We start from the raw sequence: 22,766 nt of genomic DNA, 5'->3' as shown, positions 1-22,766 counted from the left end.
CTTTTCTTTAATGTACAAAAGTAGAAAATATGTTGTTTGCATAAAGAGAACTGTAATGGTCTATCTGCCTGTCTTCAGAAACATCAATTCCAGCAGTGATTATTATCTCTTAAAGTGGCATTTAATTAGTGGAATTTAATCTGCAATATCACTAAAACGCTTCCTTGCTAATTATATGACTTCAAATCTCTTCCTTTTATATCTAGAGAAATCAACTGTAGGATTACCTGCTCTAACGATACAAGTCAGACAGCTGTGGGTACCTGCCTGGCAGGAGTGGGGTTATGAAGACAGCAGACTCCTCCAACAGAAATGACAAGGAGCTCCGTGTGCTCCAGCAGGGCCTGGTATCTGCTGGATTAAATGCACGTTCAGGAAGAGACTGTTTGGACAAGCCTGACTGTTAGTAAGGATACACGTTGTTGGGCAGCAGGGCAGGGTCTCTTTGCCTGAGCTGTTTTGCCTCTGGCTTAAGAGAACAGATTATTTTAGAGATCTTCTTTACTGGAAATGGATGACCAAGTATGCCTGTGTGTGGTGAGGTGTTGCTTGAAGGGAGGAAAATACGAACAGAAGAAAAGCGATTAAACCGTTCATTAAATTTAATAGCCTTGCTATTTATATTGGAGTCAGCTTTGCAGCAGTGGGTAGGAACGCATTAGCCAAAGGAAAATCCAAATATGACCTAACAAAGCTAGAAGGGGAGTTGAGAACTTGGACAGAAATAATACTAGTTTATCCTTTTTTTTAAGAAACTACTCTGTTTCAGGAATGTCTCTCCAACTTGCAAGTTTAAAGCAGTAGCTTCATTTAGTGTTACCATGAGAAAGGCGTACCCTGTTCAAACAAAGCTTTGCCTATAAGGAGTGTTCCTTCTTGTGCACAGGGAGACTATTCCTCCACTGCCAGGCAAGAGCAGGACAGGAAAAGTGTTGCTGGCTAAATGCATCAGGAAGACCAGTTTTATAGCATGAGCCTGGAAGTGGGTAACCATAGTCACTAGCTAAAGGCTGCACTTAAAATTCACAGAACCAGAACTTAAAATTCAAGGGCCACATTCCTGTCCTGTGTGTCTTAACTCGTGTTTTGGTGTCTAAATATCTGCCTTCTGGTCAAAGGGAAGGAATTCAGTCCTGTTTGTAAGGCAGCTGATGCAAAGGCTATCACTGACTCAAGCTGGTCCTTGACTGATGTGCTGACATTCAGGGCTGTCAAAGAACTAAAGTTCACATAAACAAGTAGCAAAAGTTATACACAAGGGTTTTATTACATGAATAATTTGACATACTCCACGGCAGTCAGATACAAGTGCATTTAATTAATGTTTTGTGGACAGCATAACAGTCGGAATATTTCAGCTGAACAGTCAGTATTTGGCTGAATTCAAGCCAGTGCAATTCATGACATAACCATAAACAGGAAGTTACAGGTCTACAATGAGGTTAGACTAGATAGCAACAGCATATTTATTGTCACATCAAAGCATTACAAAGTATGAAAAGCCCAATATTTCAACTATCTCTAAAATGTTATTTGTACAAACCTGTCATAGATACCTAAATGTAAGGATTCGTCGCATCAGTAATGGACATGACTTTCTCTATTTTTGGGAGTTATTTCAATATTCAAAACTATTTGGGGCAACAAGAAGAAATGTAAACATCTGATGGTCCTTTGAAAGTCCCTTCTGAGAAAATACATTGTGTGCCACAGGAAAAGTGCATTCTAACTGGTGTGTCTGCTATGGCCAGTTTGACTCAAATTCACATAGCACCAGGTATTTATCCATTTCTGCAGTAAAAAGTTAGAAAATCTTTGTATTAACTCAGAAAAGAGAAAACAAAGTCAAAAGTTTTTTTTCTTTTTCTTTCTTTAGAGGAACAATAATTAAATAAAAAAAGAGCCCACCTAACATTTAAACAGTTACCTCTTATGTACAAAGGAACCAACAGCTAGCAAAGCGCATAGCCAGTGAACAGTCTTTATTATTTTTTCCTTCAGGTTCATGTACCTGAATATATGCGTTTATTTACAGGTGGACAGGTATCCACAGAAGTAAATAATCAGAATACTTCTATTTGGCTAAAAGTTGTATAAAAAAAAGACAAAACACTTTTTTCAAATACTTTCCAAATATATATATATATATATATTAAAAGTATTCAGTATTTCAGTTAGTGCCAGAGTTGGAAGCTCTTTCTCATTTTAAAAAGTTAGTTTTGTGACAGTGAGTGACAGCAAAGGACTGACAGTTGCAGTCAGAGCTTTGATTTGAGGGACTGCAGCCAGAGCTACACCAGGCCCACGGGGCAGCTGCAGATTGCAGAGAAATGCAGTAGTGTCTTTCTGTTGCTGTTATAGGGCACATCCTGGCGTTGGAGATCTGCCAGCCCCAGAGAGCCTCCCCTACCCTGCTGAGCATCCCTACAACCACCTCCGTGTAAGCCTCCTGGGGGCAACTCCTCCCCTGATAGGAAGGGTCTCGGCGATGGGGGATACGGCAGCTGATAACCGCTGAAGACCCGCCCTCAAGCATTTTTTTCAAGTCATTGGGTTCTGTGGATCATTCCCTGGTAAGGAGTATGTTTTTCTATTGAGCAATATACAAAAAGCACTGCACTTTTTTAAAAGGACAGTGTTTTTTTTAAAACAAACAAACAAAAAAACCAACACAAAAACCTCTGAAACAGTGGAAATATTCTTTATGCAAAAGGACAACTAGCATGGACAGGTAGCTCAATAAATGGGAAAACATAATTTTCACAATTCTTGTAAAGAATATAAAATTAAAGGCCTTAGCCCATCAAATACAAATACATACTGCAGAAGTATTTTTTAATTAAACATAACCTAGATGACTACACATCTCTGGATAGATAAGAGTACTACTGCCTTCCTACTGGTATCAAATATTTAAATAGTTTGCATATAAACAAAACCTTTCTTTGTTACTGAGTCCAGAGGTTTGCTTTACTCTAAAGCAAGGATATTCTTATTACTTCTATTTTTTTTGTCTTTCTTCCTGTAGGATAAACTGTAAGAAACACACTTCATTTATTGACCAGACTGGGCTGATGTATATTACAGCAACAATGCAAAATTTAAGCAAGAATGTTGCACGCAATACCTTTTTCCTTCATTTAACTGCACTAGCTACAAGAACAAGACATCCATTTTTCCTCATTTCTACTCCCTCCCAACAGATGGTCCACTAAAACCAAGGTCTGATCCTTTGTCTCTAACACATCCCAGCCCTGAAGTCCAGTCAATGATTAGGATGAAGTACTGAGTGTTTTGAGCAATGTATCATCTGGGGCAGCAGCTTTCAGCAGTGAGACCACAACCCCCAAGGAGCCGTCCATGCCTCCCGAGTGGCGTGCTGCAGACCACTATGGAGAAGTGGTGGTAAGAACAAAACTGGGCTGGCAGGGTGGCTGAAAAGGCTCTCCCGAGGGGGAGGATCATGGCTGCAAGCCCAATTTGCAGTAGCCTCCTCCTTGGCATAGCTGCTTCTAGTGTTGCTGCAAACTCCTACTGACCCCGTGTGAGAGAGCAGCTGCTGGTTCCGCTCTGCTGCCCGAGCGTACAAGACGCTGAGCAAAAGTGCAAGAGGTGCCGGGGCTGAGCAGCTCTGGCTGAGCGAGCACAGGTACCACGTGCCTCTGCTTGGCCATGCAGGGCCCAGGAGTCCAAACTGCTCTCCCGGAGCGTGCCAGGTCCTGGCCTTGGTCACGGGCCCCTGGCCACTCTGCTCCTGGGGCCCTGCAGCTCAGCACTTTGCCGTCCTGCGTCTTGGGTTTTTGGAGAGCAGAAACAAGACAGGAGACAAACATCTCCTAAAGGAGATGAGAGCACCTTCAGTTCCTGAAGTTTAGGGTTGCTAACCTAGGGGAAAAGGTTGGAGTGGACTTAATTCAAAAGACAGGATGTAGCTGTATGAAAATGCATAGTTTGTACGTATACATTCATTTACAAAGATCAAAGGGAAGTTCTTTGCTATGTAGTTTAATCACCATCTGCTTTCAACAAAAATGTGACCTGACAAAGCTACAGGAGACCAGTTAAGCACACAGCTTGGGAATTAATGGTAGCTGAATGGCATTTCCCAAATACAGAATTAGCTTAATTTTCTTCTTGCTTTTTTTGAGATAAATTTTAAGTTGGTTTTCATTCAAAGACTGTTGTTTCTGTAATAATGTATAACAGTTTTTGGAATTTCAAGAGATTCCAACTCAACTGTGGTAATCTGAGTATTAGTGTGGCCTGCTCTGAGGTTTATTAACAAGTACAAGGCCTGTAAGACCAACAAGCAAACCAACAGAAATCTGGTTTTAATGATGGTGGCTGAGATAGATTAAAATGCAATTCTTCTAAAATGCTGAAATTCTAGTTCAGTAGCAAGTAGTGCTTTTTTGCATTTTTGGCAATAGCTGAGCTAGTGTTTAGAAAATTCTACCAGTTTGCTCGCTTTTGCTTTTATTTCAATTAACACTTCCGAACCCAGCTGCTTCCTATGAGGAATGTGTATTGTCCTGAGCATCCCTGAACGTACAACAGTGATGTACCAGGCAGGATGGGCTTAAAGACAAGGAGAAAAACTGTGTTTAAATGATCTGTGTTAAACCTGTTTTCCATTTGTGCTTTTTCTGAAGAAAAACTGCTTTCTCGCTTGTGATACTTACTAAAACACAGTGGTTTGCTACTAAACACAACTTCAACAAAGATCACTGGCTTTTACGAATCAAGATGTTTTATAAATATTTAATTCAGCAATGAAATGACTTTGTTCATGATACTTCACCTTCATGTTTCTTCATGTTCTTTTTACTTAGGAAAAAATGTGGTTAATCACTTACTAGATGACCTAAGATTCTTCCCTGCAATTTTAATTCAACCATATCTATGAAAATGGCACAAAATTATCTTGAAGCTAGGAAAAAAAAACCCAGGATTCACATGCAGAAGAATAAATTTATCAAATATTTTGCAATTTAAGTGAAGAAATGTTGCCTGTAGCTAGTGAACTGATCATTCACTGGGAGATGAAAAAGCAGAAAATATTTTTTTCCATAAAAACAATGAATATCAAAAGTGCAAGAGAATGAGGTTTGCTCATTCTAAAACACAGTGACCAGAAACAAACTATTCATTACCTGGATTACTTGAATAATTTGAGAAAAATATATTCCTTCTCAATTTTTAGAAAATGTTACTCTGTCCAAAGCTGGTTTAGTGCATTAATAGAGCCCAGAAGCTAGTGCTTTTCAAATTAGTCATTCAGTAGTCTATATTTAAAGTTTCAAGTGCAAGCACATACTCATACTTATTAGTATTTTTAACTCAATTATTTTAATAAACTTTTAGGCATTAATATACACAGTGCTAATTTTGAAAATTTATTTATTTAAGAAAAATATCTGAAATGTTTGGAGCATTGTGACTTGTACTGAGAATGACTCCTTACAGATCTGAAGTTTACTGGAAGTTGTCTTGGTTTATCAGGCAGAATCAACTCAGATGCAGACACAAGGATTTTAACACTTTTTTTCATATAAAATAACAGCAAAATTCTTACAGGAACTTTGTAGAGCCCTTAGTCTGTATGTTTTTGATCTAGCACTGAAACATTTTCAGTGGCAATAGAATCAGAGGCTTTTTGATGAGTTATGGCCAAGGTCCTCTGAATGCTGGAGTTCTCCCCAGCTGCTGGTGCCACAGGGAGACAGTGGGAGTTTAACAAAGGTCTGCATGGTGGCATTTTGTTGTTCTGTTTTTTTTTTTTAATCTTAGGAAAAAGGAAAAGCACCTGCTTCTAATAAAAAACATTTTTTGCTATGTAAGTCACAGGCAGTGAAAGTACCATATCTGAATCTGCAGCGCTGGCCCACAGACTGCCCCCAGAGGGCAGAATCAAGTAAGATTGCGAAGAAGCATCATCTACATGCAAATGTTGTCTCTTTAAGGCCTTCCTTCAAACATACATGAAAATACAGAAACCAGTCAGGCAACAGAACTGTTATTTGTGCTGCCTGATGGACCACCACCTTGGAGCAGGCCTGTCCCTGCTCTGGCTCCTCAGCCAAACACTAACTGAGTTTTCAGACACCCTGTGCTTAGTGCAAAGGTTTTAAGCTTAATTTTCCCACAGCTGCAAGACCTGAGCAGTGCTGTGCAGCACTCATTGCTGTGGTAGGATCTGGAGGTAACATTAATCTACGCTTTCTCTTTGGCACAGGTGTCATGGTGCTCACCAGTGTTAAACAGGAAGCCACTGGCATTGTGCTTGTTGTGCTCCAGGAACTCCTCTTAGTCCCTGAAAGGACACAACAGCTTTACAGCATGCAGAAATACCCGGTTCTTGCACATCTTTTGTACGTGAAGCTGAAGCTTGGTTAAAAATGGCAAGATGATACATTTGCAGCTCAAGGTGAGACTGGACTCATGCTCCTGGAGCAGCAGTTAGCTTTTACCAGGTTTACCAATGGATGTAGAAATTATAAAGCAGAATGTCTGAAAGTGTCTTAAAAGGAACAGGGGACTCTGGGAGGTGGCTGACAATGCACTTTTGAGGGATTTCACATCATGGTGTCAAGGACTTCAGAGCTGTGCGTGGTCTGTGCACACACACATTCATCAGCCTGGGAGAGGGGAGCCCAGGAAGGACTCACCCTGGGAAGAAAATGAGAGCATTGCCCTCTCTCCCGTCTTTATTGCCATTTTCTAGTCACTGTAGATATAACTTTTCTAGGTGTGATTTGGAATAAAGAGTTTGGACAAACTAAAAGTAAAAAAGGTCTTTATTTTTCAACATACTCCACAAGATTTGAGGGGATTCTGTGCTGGGGTAGAGTAGCTGTTCTTTATTTAAAGCACTGAAACTGGCATCTACAAATTCTTAAGCTAAACTACATGCAATAGTATTAGGGCTGTAAGTTTAACACCAAAAACAGAGGGAAGACGAGTACTTCACTAGATCATTTAGGAACAAGAAGATTGTCTTTAGGACACCAGTTCTCAAAACAAAGAGGGGATGAAGGCAGGAAAAAACAAATGGAAATACCATTGTCAACCTGGAAGTGGGCCAGTAAGCATAAGAGTTTGGAGAGATAATGTTTAAAGCAGGAAAATATATACTCGCATATGGCTTCTGGTGGCATCTTGTACTTGCATGAGTTCAGCCCCTCCAGAGACAAGGGCCTTCTCAGACTTCCCCCTAACAGCACTGCATTAGAGTACCGAAAAACATCTCTCTCTGGGAATTAAGTTAAACTGATTTCAATTTTTCTGTGAGCTCTTTTCATTTTAAATTGGCTTATTAAACAGTTTTATACTTCTTTAAACTAGATTAGGCTAATTTTAATGCAGGTTTTGCATATAAGCAAATCCAGTGTCTAGAACTTTGTCTCCTGCTTATTCATATTCCATTTTAAACCATGCTATTCATTAATGTATTGAATTTACCAAATGCTAAATAATTTCAGAAGCTACAATATTTCTCAACATCATTAAAAATGTCTCTCCCCTAAAGAGTTTATTCACTGTATTTTATGGAACTTGCATTTTTATAAAAACATCTTAGTTTCATGATTAATTTCTAGTTAAAACTAGATTAACAAAACCTTTATTGTTTTGTGTATCAAAAATACATGGCCCAACAAGTGAAAAAATATATAAAGTGCAATGCAGAGCAAATTAAAGCTCAGTAATTTTACACTGAGTGAAAGAGGAAATACTCTCATTCTAAAAACAGTAATTCAGAAAAAAAAATTTTAAAAAGAACTGAAATTTACTTTATATTCTCAAAACCAATATTTGATAGGAAGCAAAGGAAGAACAATATATGTGGGAAGATATTTCCCTTTTGTGACTGAAGTGAGACAAAAGGATGCAGGGATCTAAATACCGCAGTCTTATGCAAGCAGAGTGTATTAGAAATCCCATATTCATAAATTTTGGTCAACTGGGCTTTTGTGTTCCTATAGCTGCTTAACTTATGCTAAATTCACCCCCTTCTATGATGGAAATGCTTTCCTTACATAAAATAATACATGAGCAGCAGATGACATGAAAACATAATTGCTCTTTTCACAAAGTTTAAAAAAAGTAGTGCAATTGATGCTGACAGTTGTCTTCCTTCAGTTGCCTTATGAACCTTTACCTTTTCCCCTGCATTCCCATCGCTATTACACTGATGTTATAATAAAAAGAGGCTAAAAAACTGCACTAGCAAATCAGCTGAGGAACTTTCCTATTTGCTGCCGTGTCTGGATAAGAAGCATCCCCCGATTTCCTGCAGCCCCAAGATCTCATACAGAGATCTCCTCGCCCTGCCATAACCCTTGCATGGCCTGAGACTACCCTGAATCACATCAGACTGGCTCCAGGACGCCCCTGGGGTCAGGGGAGGAGCAAGGTCCAGTAAGGTTGCTTTTCATGTCCCTTCAACTCCTCCAACATCGGCTTAGCAAAACCATGGCGGAGTTAAGACTCATTGCATGTAGGATTATTGATCTAACTCCTCTCTCTTCTCTTACAGGCTCCATTTCGCATCAAAATCAATGCTGTTTTAATGGTATTTTAGTAGTGCTAAGCAACCAGCCGTTAGTAGAGCTCTCCTGAGCTAGTTGCTGCAGGAGCATGTGCAAGTCCAGGCCCTTAACGAGACTCCAGCCAAGACAGGGTGGGATAAATGCAGTATTATCATGCCTGCCACATGAAGAGCGGACGTACAAACCCAGCAAGCCATATACTGATCTAGCCTGTAGGTATTTTATATAGAGCTACACTTCTTGGATTGGCTCAAGCCAGCATAACCCAGGATATTTCTCTCTAGAAATGTCTCTGCCAGGGGGTAGGAACTGCTCTTTCAACAGTAGCACAAGCTTATGCCAACTTAACCTGCTGTGAAACTGTAGTGTTAGGATGAAATGTGGAGCTCAATCTAAAATAATATTCCCCAAACCTCATGACTAACAAAGATGATGTCTAGTTCCTTGCAAATGCAAAGTGGTTGGTGCTGTGTCAGAAATGCCACTGGAAAGTGATGAGGCAATGCCCCCTTTATAAAAGTCTACTAATAAAACACTCACTTAGGAAGTGGAATTGCTGGGAAGGAGTTGGAAAGAGCCTCTTTTACCTCGGGGTCAAACTCACATTGGTTTGGTTTTAGGGCTCTTTGCTGGGTTCCAGCAAGTCTTGGGAAAAGGACTTAGTTAAGGTTACAGGGCTCCACGAGAGCCCAGACAGGAGCATGCTCCCACTGGCTAGTCGGGGAGCTGCAGCGTGGCTCTGCAAGGAGGGAAACCGCCACTTCTCAATTCAGCTCTGAGAATGCTGCAATTTATTCAGTGACCTTCTGTAACATAAAAGTTCTCCAACCGTTTTCTTTTAATCTCTGAAAGAAAGAATATTCTTCTAAAGAGCGTTCTGTACTGTGGGTCACAAATGAATGCAGATAACCACCTCTCTCAAGCTGGACACTCCAAACGGAGCACTTGCTCCAGCTGACAGCACATGGACTATGGTGGTGTCTCCCTTCACGACAGGCTGGCTATCCTGGACCCCATTCTGAGAAACCTCCTTCTCCCCAGCCCTGGTATCAGTAAAATGGATTACAAACTGAATACCATGTGCTTAACAGCTCTTAAATCTGTCACCAAGTGACACATCCAAAGTCCTGCCACTTTGGTATTACTAGAAACTAGAAATCTTCCAACAGCCCTGCAAACGTGCCTAGGTAGATATCCATCCCTCTCACAAAGTCTAACAGCAAAAATCTCTTCTCAGGCACTCAGAAAGGGAGATTCACAGTTTCATACTCCCAACTACAGTGGAAACAGACAGACAGAGGAAAACCCAAATGCCTTCATTCTACAACCGTTAACCGCGTGAGCAGTCCTAGTCAACGCACTCGTTCATGGGAATAATTGCAACTCTCCTGAGAAAATCTGTAAAGCTTCAAGGGCTCAACTAGTTACAATGTTATCTGCATTTTGCTCTTAATTGTGTAACAAGACTTTTTATCAAGCTCGTAATTAAAAAAAAACCCCAAACAAACAACATCTGTAATTGACTGCTTAAGACTAGTTTCCTGCTACTGGGATCCAATTCTGAGCAATTTTGTTTCAGGTCTTAACTGACTGGCTCAAGGCTCTTTTGACTAACGTCTCCAAAGTGGAATTTATTGTTTGGCCCTTTGCTAGAAGTCAGTCAAAGAGGGAATCAACCAAACAGCCTTCTGTTCAGCAGATCTGATTATTTTTGTCTTACAGTTAATTCTGGACTCTGAGCATAAGACAAAAACAGTGACATAGGAAAATGACGTATATGTCATTACTTAACAGCAAAAAAAAAAAGATGTAAGATAGCAAGACACACTGTAGTTGGCAACCTGTATTCTGCTGACCCCATGTTGCAGATGGAGAGAAGTATGTGAGCGAAGCTTTTAGTTTGATTGTTCAAACCCTCTTCATAACTGAACAACGAACCCTCAGCATAATCTTTTCCTATATAACCTTATGCTTGCATAAACTCTCCACATAAGTCAGAGCAGATCATGTTGTATGATCTCATTCAGACTGTACAGTATGATGAAGAAGTATGTCAATTAAAAAAGTTATTTTCAAAAGAATACAGTTTCAAGCCATGTATTGGTACTTTAGGAATGTCTTCTCAGAGTACAAACAATTAAAACACAATAATAAAATGCAAGAGATGAAGCAAACACTGACCACTGAAGTAGCGCTTTCATGATATCACAGGAAATTTCAGACTAAACTATCTCTGTTAACCAAGGGCAATGTATTTTTTTCTTTCAGTAATCCAGAATTTGTACGGCTTCGTAAAGGTGTTTAAGGTTCTGCCATATAACCCAACATACCACTATCCTATGCGATTTACAATTTCCCCTCTCTTCCTTTTTGGTTCTTCAGAAATTGCAAATCCTGTTTCATAACGTATAATAAATGGTTATAAAATTATACCAACACTATCATTTCAGAGAGGTAATAAAAACCAAGTGCTATAGTCAGTTTTAAAAGAGTGCACATTTTGCAGTGACATACAAACAAACACCACTTGTTTCCATAATTTAGCCCTTTGTAAGTATTGCACCTTGTCAATAAGGCTACTGTCTATTTTCTTTTAACACTAAAAATTACACACAGACAACACCACTTGTGGCTTAAACGCACAGTATTCCTAAAGTTTTTAGGTAAACTTCTTTATTTCCTTGCATATTCAGAGATCCTATGCCTCCGGGTGCCTGGAGGAGTGTTGAGCGTACAGGGAATACAGATGGAACTATAAATTTATGTAACGTGACCTGCTTGTCATGCAATTTTTTCTAATGTGCTCAAATACATTCCTTTGAACTTGATGGCAAATAGACACCTCTTACAAACCTAAGCAATGCTTTCACATGCTGAAATGTACAGTTAAACTTGTCTTCTCACTTTCTCTTTGCAATGCAAAAAATAATTTAAAAAAGAATTCTCCAAGTTTGGTCTGGTCTTCTAAATACTAGATAAATTGAGTAAAATCAGAAAAAACAGATTGTCTTACAAAGCATGTATTTCAAACAAAGCTGTATCGGCTCTTGCCAAGGCCTGATTTCAGAAGAGCGTAAAAACATGTATGCCCGACTTTAGAAACACATATAGTCTCAACATCAAACTCTGCAAGTGAAGTTAAACCCATGCTTGAGTGCTCTGATGAACCTGAGCCTACATTTTGTTGTTGGAACACCAGTAGTTCTACCTCTGTGCAGCCATACCTGCTAACTTATAGTTTAAGTGCACCCCTTTCCTGAAAGATTTGCTGCAATTACTGTAAGAATGAATTACTACAGTTAAATACTGATACTAAAAATTCTGATGCCAGGTACTATTTACATTTTTAGTTCTTTATATTGAAGATTCTGATTTTAGTCACTTCAATATAAATGTTTGGGAATTTCCAGAATGAAGTCCCTGGACACAGGAAAGAGTTGATAGAAAAAATTATTACGGACCAGAAATAACTTCTTTGTGGACAAATCAAGAAAAATTTGAGAATGTGCACATGTATTCCTTCAAAATACTGGTTAACATGGTTCAGTAAAACCCTGCATTTACTGAAGTTGATACCTTTGCAGGTATGAAAAAGAAAAAAAACTGTGGTGGCATGTTTTATTTTAATTTAATGTAGAATTAGCACTTTGCCAAGTGGAGTACTCAACACCTCCAGGATATCATGCTAACATATTATTTTTTGCTTGCTGAAGTAATTTGGTAAGAAGAAATCCAGTTATAGACAAAGGATGCTTTGACCAAGCAACTATATAAACAAGAAGCCTTTATATTTACAGTAGATCCTGAAAAGGTTTATACAAATGTGTAGATTTATACTATAATTAGGTTATGGTTCAAGCTCATTTTCTATATATCATCTAACTTTTTTTTTTTCCTATTTGGAACTTCCTAAGCTATAGCATTAAGTAAGACCATGTTCACTAGTTAGTGCTTCCTTCTAATTTTAGTAATTCATGTAGTGACATATTGCTCTTTAAATTTTGCCTAGAATAGAAAAAAAAATCAATTTCTTAGCCATCTTCCATTCAAATAAACCTACATCCTGCCTTACAGCCTTCTTATGTTCCTGAGGAAATTTGTATCACCTATCTTTTTTTAACCCTGTCTTCCCGAGGCAGTTTTTTACAAATATTTTAGTAACTTTTGTTCATCTGTCCATTATATATCATATATTAATTGCTGCAGGGTGTAATATACTGAGATAAAGACTCCAAAGTCAAACCTGATTTTTTTAAGAGGATTGGCAAATGGTAAACACTAACATTAATTTTAAAATGTTTGAGTCCATCTTTAGTATCGAATTACATCAAGAATTTGGTTTTAATCTTTAAACCCTACCTCATTAGTATAATACTGTGTATATGCCCAAGTAATAGGAAAGCTGAAACAGCATTTCTATTGCTAAATTAATTTCCCTCAAGGGTATATTAGAGCTCTCACATTCAGATTCAAACATGGAAGGAAAAAAAAATTATTCATGTTAGGATGTGTTACAAAAAAGCAGAACGCTGGCTTGTTACTCAATTTATCCATTCCCTTACATTTCATCAGCTGACTGGCCAAATGAATTCTTGCAGTATGAGCAAGCATAGGAGAAAAACGTATTTTATTTTGCCATCAGAAACACACTGATTTCTGTCTTCAGGGTCTTTCTGGACTGCTATTGAAAATGGTCTGTGTAAAGCACGAAGAACATGGTTAGTGTTTTTCAGATTGAGGAATAAACTAAAAAAGTTGCAAGTGGAAGATACACATCTTCTTTAATCTTGCATTTGGATGAAAAGTGAGAGCATAGTCAATGTGAAAGCACTGTAGTCTAAGATGGAAAAAACAGTTCAAGCAGGTAGTATCAACTATAGGTGTACGTTGGCTTTTTTGCAGTCTCGAAGATTTTCAAGCTCCACACAGATGCAGACAAGGGCTGCTTACATCTAGCAGATACAGAATATATTTAAAGCCTCAGCTTGATTAATTTTTGCTCATGACTTACTCTCTAGCTATTTTGCTAAAGATGCCATAAAATTCTCCTAAACTTATACCAGAACAAACTCTATGCTGTGATGCTTTTCAACAGCCCACAGTTATACACCAGAAAAATCCTGACAAATGCAGATTAAATCCCATACTTCATACAGATCTCAGTTCCAATACTACCACCTTACAGAAAGAGTGAATAAAGTGTAAATCTAAGACCAGGATGAGACTTTACAAATGTTTCCTTATCAAAATATTCCTAAGAAAAGGCACAGCACAACTTTCTCCAATAGATGACTGAAGTTTGAACAAACAGAAACAAGCCTCACTGGCAACCTCTTATGTTTCTGCACATGTCTAGCAAGCTTCTCATTTCACGTCCTGTTTCTGAGATGGTGTTTCAACATATTTACAGGCAGGGGAAGAAAGAAATTGCTTTGTATTGCCACACTTACAGCGATTGTCCTGAATTCTCAGTAGGGCCACTCAAGCTGGTCCCAGACCATAGCAAGAAATAGAAAACCATTCCAACTCACTGGATCAGAATGAATGAAAAAATAGAAAATCAGCGACAAGGACATGTGGGATACTGCATGGAGCTGGAATCCATTCTTGCATGCAGGTTCTACAAGAACTTTTGGTGAAAGCTTTGTCTCTTGTTGTGTTGCCTACCTAGTCATTATCTTAAAAAAAACAAAGGAGAGAAGGACTGAAGAAAAGTGATTTCAGTGACAGTGAATGGGTTCAAGGAATCTGCAGATCATTAGATAGCTAACATTCACAACAGGGTAATGATTTGGAAAAAGTAATTCAACAGACAGGCATTCTGCTCAGCTTATTCACACAAGCAGGGCTTACAGGTCTGACTTACATCACAACAGACACCTGCTGGGCGACAACTGGTACTGGTTAAAAGTAAGTGTAAACCTGCAAATTGGAATGGAAGAGGGTTTTTTGCTCACTTTGCATCATGTGTATCCTGTTACATTTGTGCAAGGCACTAGAGAATCAGGCACATTGTTTTGGGTGGAAACCATTTTATGACTAAGATGATCCGAGTTTGTAACATCCAATAGCTTCATATAGGAGCAGGTGGAGCACAGTCACATTTTAAAAATTGCCATTAAAATTTCTCACTTCTAAAATGATCTCTTTTTCCAGATCTTTTGGAGGATGGCGTAAAGGGAAGGTGGGAAATAGCTCTGTTATAGCAAGAAAACTTCTGAAGAAAAATATTTGGGATCTATACAGTTGATCTCCACTCTGATACAATGGCAGCTTCTGTTACCAGCATCAACACTAATAAGTGGTTAAACCCAATAAAATAGATCCTTCCATTTTTATATCTCAGGGGGAAGTTCTGGCTCTTTACATACATGAACCCACATCCAAATCCCTGTAGCACTCAGAGACTGGGTGATGTGTTCAGGCTGTTCTTTCTGACTTCTCTGGGAGGCCAGATGAGGCCAAAATGACCTACCTCCCACAGAGAAACCGAAAATAGGGGATATGGCATGTGCCGATGATGATAAATGTCCACAGCATTCAGGCTAGCTCTTCCTTGGGAAAACAAAGAAATCTGACTCTTTCAGAGAGGCCGGTACAGAAGCATGAGATGACTCGGATGCTGGGAGGACAGCAGTACAGCTTAAAGCAACACAGAAGCAAGAGACTGAAAAACGGAAGAGGTTATTCCAGATTATGATCGGTCCTGCCAGCACAGGAAAGGCTTTGCTGACATTTCTGTTCTTGCTGGGTGTGTCGGGAGGGCGGAAGGGGATCTCGGTGGGCGCCGAAGTGCTCGTGTGACATGAAGTAATCCGAGTTCAAAGCACGAAGCAACCGGTGAACGCTTCACGCAGGTCCAGACGGCTGTGCCATCTTGCTACTGCTGGCCATGGCTGAGACACGGTAACTTGAGCAGTGCCCACTTTTGAATCAAAATGCCACAGCCGTAAGATGCAAAACTGATTTAATATAAACTGCTGCTTATAGGTTGTGTAAAAATATTGGCAATTTAGCTTTGTCCTCGCAGGATTTATCAAGTATCTTCTCTCTTCTGTTTTGTTAACACCAATTTTCTGTCCTGTTTTGATGATTTGTGGATTTTGTGCCTATATGTAATCCACATCAAATTTGTACCAGAGGGCAATCTGGTCTGGCGACAAAACCATTCTTCCGTGCAGAAATTTATAAAGAATAATCTTATTACAATAATTCGTAAAGTGCCCTCGGGAAAGGTGCTCACAATGCCATGACATTATAGAAACAATATACAATCTGATACATTATTTAAAAAAAAATCCTCCAAAGCAAAAAGGGAGAATATAAAAGGAGGGGAACAACAAATATATAGGCAAATACCGTCAGACTAACAATAGTCAAATTAATTATGGAACACTTTATAATTAGTCTTGGAGTGCTTGTAAAAATGGGGGGACAAATTGGCAGGAGTATCTTGGAAAAGTCCCAAATTGTCTAAGTTCTACCAAAGTAAATACACCATCAGCAAGCTCGGTGTTTGAAGATGAAATAACTATGAATTACTGTCAGGTATTTTAGTACAAGAAATTGAAAAAATACAACATCCAGAGAAAACCCATGACCCACATTTTACTAAGAAGAAAGTAGATAATACAGTGGCTATGTATATCCACTGACCTTTAGTGTCTTGGGTTTTATAGTTATAAATATAAAACAGTCTTTCTCCTCCCTGATGATCCTAGATTTTATATATATATGAAAAACTATGTGATATATTAAGATATATATCTATTACATAGTTCTATAAATATATATATATATAAAACCTCATACACACATATGTGTATATATTTCAGGGTTTTAACAGATTTCAGAGTCTATTTTTCTTTTTTTTTTTTTTTCTAAATGATTCAGAGAACACAATCGGGCAAAAAGTCAATTAATTGCGTGCATGCAAGTGTATCTTGCCACTTGTGCATGTAAATTACACAATTTGTAAACAACTGCAGAAATAGCATGCTCAAATTAGACATCTGATTGCCCAATTAACTTGTTCAAAGAAAATCAGATGATAACCTTCGGTAGCTCGTATTATAAATTTTACTTCTCAGTACTACTTTACTGAATTCATAATGTATATTCTGAACAACTGCATTGTTATTTTGTGCTTTTCTACAGGCATAAGCAGTGATGCACGCTTAATAAAGCTATCAAAGTAAATTCTGGACCAGATTTTAGAAAGCTGTTTATATTCCTGGAGTCCCCTTATTTCAGTGAGAATAAACCAGTTCAGACAATTAAAAAAAGAAAAGATCTAGTCTAATTATGAAAAAAAATATCCAGGAATATGTGGGCCTCCATGCTTCTCTTAATATGCAAAATTTTGCTTCTATGTCTTTGATTTTTTTAAGGTGTCTTGGTTTCTTTATCAGGCAAGTATTGTTTAACTGGATACATTCATATCCTAGTAAATCCTTACTTTATTTTTGCATTGAAATAATTGTTAATTAATGGTAATTTCATACAAGTTGAGACAGAACACCAGCTTGCCACATTCTGGTGTATACTTTCTAATGGACAGAGAAACTGAAGTACCCAAATTTATTCAAAGTAGAGAAACTTGTTAATTCGTATATCAAATGAGTTAAGAAATGGACTTTTACCATAAATATGTTGCTCCTTTGCTGTTGTACTTCTTTTTCTGAGATGATGTTGTGGAAAGGGAGTATTTTCTTTCCTCTACCAATTTTTTGCGTCAAATAAATCTTAGCAACTTTAATAAGGAAAAAAAAAAAAAAAGCTGAGCAAACCATTATCTTAACAACAATTTCTCAAATAAGAGATAAAGAAGCAAGAGCAGAACTGCTGGGCTGGATCATGTCCCTGAATAGGTATGACATATAATCCTAGTGGCTGCATTTACCAGTCCTTTACAGGCCTCCTGCAGCAACAGACGTGCTGGTCCAACTCTTCATCCTCCCTTGGAAACAGGAGAGTGGTAAGAAAAGCTACTGGACCCCCATTATATTCTTATGGGTTTCAATCAAGCATCACTGGATTTCTTCCCTCAACTTGTTGTGACAATATCTGCTGGTGACTTTCCTTTGCCGCTTTTCTTCCTCTAGAGGATCAGAATCCAATTTGGTACTTAAATTACTTTGTTCCACTCCACTGGTCTGTGCCTGGTTTAAAAATCTTCCAGGAGCACTGCTTGTCCTTCTTGCAGATTCAGACTTTGCTTTTCTCCTATAAACAAACAAATGAAAATCCCAACTCCTCCCCACATCCCCTTTCCAAAAATATAATATAATCATGATCATTCGTATCAGGAGAAATATAATATAATCATGATCATTCATATCAGGAGAATTACTTAGCAGTCTCCAGTCTTAGTACAGCTTTTGTTGAGAAAATTGTAGCTTATACAACTCTGAAGTGTTTATTAGAAAGCTTTCAAAAAGAGATCTTCATTTCAGGAAAAGAAAAATTGTTCAGTTTAGCAAAAACAGACATTCACAGCACAGAGACTGAAATGGTTAAAAATGATCCTAAGGAGCAAGTAGCTCACAGAGTTAGCAAAAAAATTAATTTTTTCCTTTCTTTTACAGAAAAACACTAATAGCTGCTCTGGTTTCCATACTTAATAAGACAGTATTTTGTTGTATGTTCTTGGTTTTGCTTTTTTTTTTTTTTTTTCTCTATTGCTCCACACAGGTTTGATTAGTGCTTCTCCTTGGCTACAAGTGCTTCACTTTGAAATACAAAGCTCTTTTAAAAGAAAATAACACCCCAAAAAACCAAAACCCTCAACACCACATCACTGGAGGGAAAATGGGAAGTGATACAGTGCAGCGGCAGCAATCTGGTTCTGCTGTTGTCCTCCCCCATCCCCAAATCCTCTGCATAATTTCAATCTTTAGTCGATGAACCTTTGGCAGGCCTTCTTCCATCGGCAGGCAGTACACCACATATCTCTGTTTTCCATCCCATAGACCTTCCGACACTTTTTCCCCTCCCCTCTAGGCTTCCTGTCAGAGAGAAAGGGAAGCTTGTTAAGGAGATGCTTTTATAGCTTTGCTTTATCACCCTAAGATCAGGACAACAGTCTCAGCAGAGTGCAGCAGGCAGAGAACCCCCAGCGTTTCAAAGGCATTTGGGATGTTTTTGAGTTAACTGAGAGCTGGCAAAGCAGAAATACATACAGCCGTGACTCCACAGCTCTGAGGGAGCGTCTTTCTCCTCTCCTGGCTCCTACAGCCTCTGCAGCAGCTGCTGAGCCTGCTCCTCTGCTCCAGCCAGCAAACCTGAGCAGCAAAGCTGCAACAAGTAACCCAAGGTTTGCTATAGCAGGGCCATCTGTCCTGGCATCTTTAAATCAAAGAACTGTACAGACAGAATTGTTTAATACCTGTATTACATGCTGCATGGCACACATGGGAACTGTCTGGTGATTCCCCTCTAGCATACCTATATGTTTTTTGATTACTGCACATTCATTAATGCACACAATCCATAAATTGGGAAGATACTAAGTTTGGTTTGTAGCATATGCAATGATCTGAGAGTCATAAAGAAAATGAAACCCATGAAATAGTCCTTTTGTCTCGTTTTAGTGTACAGTCACTTTAGGACTGTGAGAAATAAGGAGTTTCTTTACTGTAATAAATTTAGTGTCATAGTTTGATTTTTTTAACATAACTTTTGGAACACTTTTAAAGCAGACTCTGGTGAAACATCAGTTAGCTTTAATGGAAATGAATGTAGCTTATGTCTAGGACGAAAAGGTACAAAAAAATCTTTGCTTTGGTCTAATTTATTCTAACATAAGGTTTCTTATAATTCAGTTAAAGCCAAATGCCCATATGGACTGAATGGTGATGAGCACACAAGACAACCCAGCCTTCAGGGAAAAAACAAAGCCACGTAATAAAGTTCAGGATGCTTCACTGGAGCAGTGAACCTGGACAGCGGTGCTTTACAGGACAATTTAGACTGGCAGTTTAGAACTCCAGACATGCCTGCCATAAGGCCTGCAGTTTTGCCTCACAGTCTGCCTTTTCCATTTTGCAACAACTCACTTTTGCCCTGAACTTTACCTTTGATGGTAATTAAAATCAAAATAGGTCCAGAATGTTTACTCTGAAGCGTTCTAGTAAGAAACTGCCTGACAACTGCAATCACGGTTGGTGGTGTGTTTTCGCTGTTTCTTTGGCCACTGACATCTTATTTACTCAATGCCCTCCAGGTTCTGAGGCTGCTGGTCTGTCAGCAGGAGCTAATGGTCCCATACCTCAAGCCAAACGCTACTCTAGGCGGTGATGAAAGAACTGTGTGGGACTGTTTCTGCTCTCCACTCCCTGCAGGACGATTATGAGTTGGTGAGACCTGTCAATACAGACAAAAATGCTGCTTATGAAGAACATACACATATGAATGCAGTATAAACAATTTTCCCAGAAAACGCAATTCATGATGCACGGTGGCAAGGATACCCAGGAAAGGTTGTTATATAACATACACCATAAGGAAGTTGTAGGTCTGTTTAGAAAGATGACCATGTAGCATTAGATACATTATATTAGCTCAATTTTGTTTCCCTGTACTTCCAGTCATCCAAACAGGGCAAACCAGAATACAGAGCAGCATCACTGCGGGTTTTGGGAAATACAGAAGATACATTCATTCTTATTTAAGAACTCTGAATAGCTCTTATGAAAACTTTCTCAATTTAAGCAGAAAAAATAACTGGAAAAATAAACTCTGGCCTGTGCTGAGATCAATACTAATAACCCCCTGTGAAATAAAGGGATTTCTTATGTTGCTCCCGTCTGTGACTTGGCATTCTGTGGAGAGACAGCCTTGGAGAAGGGGGTTTGCTGCAGGGCAGTTATGATGAGGCCCTCAAGGTTTTAATGGGAGTGCAAGGCAGCCCTTCTGATCAAGGCTGCTAACAAGATGTACTGGATTATTCCCTGTATTCTGCACTGTAAACCTTCTCAGTAGGTGTCCTCCTTTGTGAATGTTCCTAAGTGAAGGGTGTAGTTTGGTCTTAAGAGACTTTACAAATAAATCTCCTACATGAGCCTGGGGGTTGGCAACATTATTTGAGTAATCACATGGCATAAAGCCTGGCTTTAAATAATTCCTAAATTACTTACTCCTGGGGTCTTATTTTGCTGCTGAGTAAAGGCCACGACCACTTTACATCTGAAACACCAAAAAAAATTTATGAAGACTTATTTTTTGTTATGTACAGAATGTAGCAAGCTTCATTTGGGCATTTGGTGCACAGAGTCACTAACTCCTGCAGTCAGGAACTGCAGATATTGTCATAGCTCCCTGCATTGCTATGACTCTTCACTCCTGCCCTTCTGAAGTCTCATAATATCTGCAAGAATAGGAATCGACCTGACTTAAAGAGAGTTACTGAATGGGCTTTGATTTTTGATATAAAGTCTATTTTATAGGTACTCCACAGTAGCAAAAAACCAATACCTGTAATGGAGTGCAGACACTCTTTCAACTTTTACTCTTGGCTGGTAACTACAGAAATTTCTGATTTAACTGCATGTGCAGCTCACACTCTGAACAAGTTTAGAGCGTTATTGATACATGAAATATATCTCCAAAACTTGTAAGAAACTTCCTCTCTCTGCTTGCTTACCTTAAGTCATGTTTTATACATCCAGAAACCACACTAGCTCCTTCCATCCTATCACTCAGAAATATTGAGGGCAGCTTATTGTCTACTACTTTTTTGCTTATCTTTTATCAACCACTTCTCTTGTTTTACCCAAGAATGACTGAAACACTGAAGACAAAATGCAAAGCAATAATACTTTTCTAGTCTTTGGCATTTACCACGCACTACATGGTTTTCCAGTCATTGCCAGCAACCAGAGATCTCCAGTCAATTCTGCTAGGGTACTTAAACATTTTAAAAACCAATTTTTTTGTATCTACCACTATTAAGTGATACTCAACATATTCCTTGGTTATTACTGAACAAAAAAGTACTTTGATAGCCTCCTATGTTGTAAGCAACTATCCTGATTGCTTCCAAATACAGAACAGGCTTGAGCAGTAATTGCAGCGCACAGACTGCATCTCCCCTCACATTCTCCAGAGAGGGTCTCTGCATGATGGTTTCCATGGATTGGCATACCAAGGCAGCTAAACTGCACTGAAGTCGAGCTTTAGTGTATTTTGATACGCTTTGCAGCAGGTCTAAACAATACCAGTCAGCTGTACTCCTCTGTAGGCGACACTAAGAGCAGATTAAGAGGAGGATGTGAGAAGGCGATCTTTGCCCTCAGAGGCTTTTCACATTTGAACTGTTGCCTAACACAGACAATTAATGTGAGACAACAGTGTTTGTTTGAAGCAAGGACCTGTAGTTTCCAGTTACATCTCCTGGGGGAATCTGTGGTTACAGAGAAGATGTGCGATCTGTAAACACCAGATTATCAAACTTAAAGACCTTCTCCCCTCTTCAACCTTTTTGGGTCTTACGAGCAGGTAGGTAAAAATCAGTATCACACAGCGGAGATCATGCTGGCATTCAAGAAGACTTACCCTACATTACATAAAAGTGGAACTATATGGTCATTATGTTAAGTCTTCCAGTACCAAGAAATACAGACTCCACTGTTGTTCATCCCACCTACACCATTTAATTTGTCCTCCTCATACATCCCCATGATGTGCCTTATTTTTTTTCCTAGTTCAGTCTCAACTGGTGGAGTAGAGCAAACATGAACTTGTCCTTTCTGCTTCATGCAGAGAATTGCACCTAGCAGTGACCCATAGCTGTGCCAACACTCAACCTTCTCTTGCCCCTGCAAAGTTATCTTGGGAAAATGGGAAGAAAAAGTGTATTTCCCATTCCCATTTCCCATCTGCCTTAGGAATCTAACTTATGCATGACTCAGAGCACAAAATGTTAAGGACTAAGGAGACTCCCTTAATTCTCTTCCTTTATGATTACAAGACTTTTAGATACATGCCTATGGTTTGATGCTGTGAATACCTAAAGCAGGCACATACTGAACCCCAACCGATCCAGCTGTCCGTTCAGCTTGTTTTGAGGCGCTTAGGAACTTGTCGATAAGCACACTCCTGTTCACGAAGGCTTTTTGGTGCTGCTCTGCTAAAGACTGCCTGAAAGTGAGGACTTAATGCAAGTCATAAAGTCTGTCTGAACACCCTACTTTCCAGGACAGCAAACAGGGAGTGCTC

General features: G+C 39.0%; 1 protein-coding gene across 5 annotated transcripts in view; it reads right to left on the bottom strand.

Moving 5' to 3' along the window:
• Positions 1-1,248: 1,248 nt before the first annotated feature.
• ZNF704 (zinc finger protein 704) overlaps positions 1,249-22,766 on the bottom strand; it is a 249,314-nt gene continuing 227,796 nt past the window's right edge. For 4 of the 5 annotated variants that reach the window (XM_074898788.1, XM_074898790.1, XM_074898787.1 and 1 more), the window contains 2 exons: positions 19,819-19,913; positions 3,757-18,556 (listed from right to left, as the gene is read on the bottom strand). In XM_074898788.1, the coding sequence (XP_074754889.1) occupies positions 18,445-18,556; positions 19,819-19,913 (207 nt within the window). In that variant the 3' untranslated portion in view covers positions 3,757-18,444. Of the gene's footprint in view, positions 18,557-19,818; positions 19,914-22,766 lie in introns of all 5 variants that reach the window. The other variant, XM_074898789.1, reaches the window with a different exon arrangement.

This window comes from Athene noctua, chromosome 2 (genome assembly GCF_965140245.1).
Source record: "Athene noctua chromosome 2, bAthNoc1.hap1.1, whole genome shotgun sequence".
Classification (NCBI taxonomy): Eukaryota; Metazoa; Chordata; class Aves; order Strigiformes; family Strigidae; genus Athene; species Athene noctua.
Note: the sequence above shows the minus strand (reverse complement) of the source record. Positions and strands in the feature narration are given on the sequence as shown.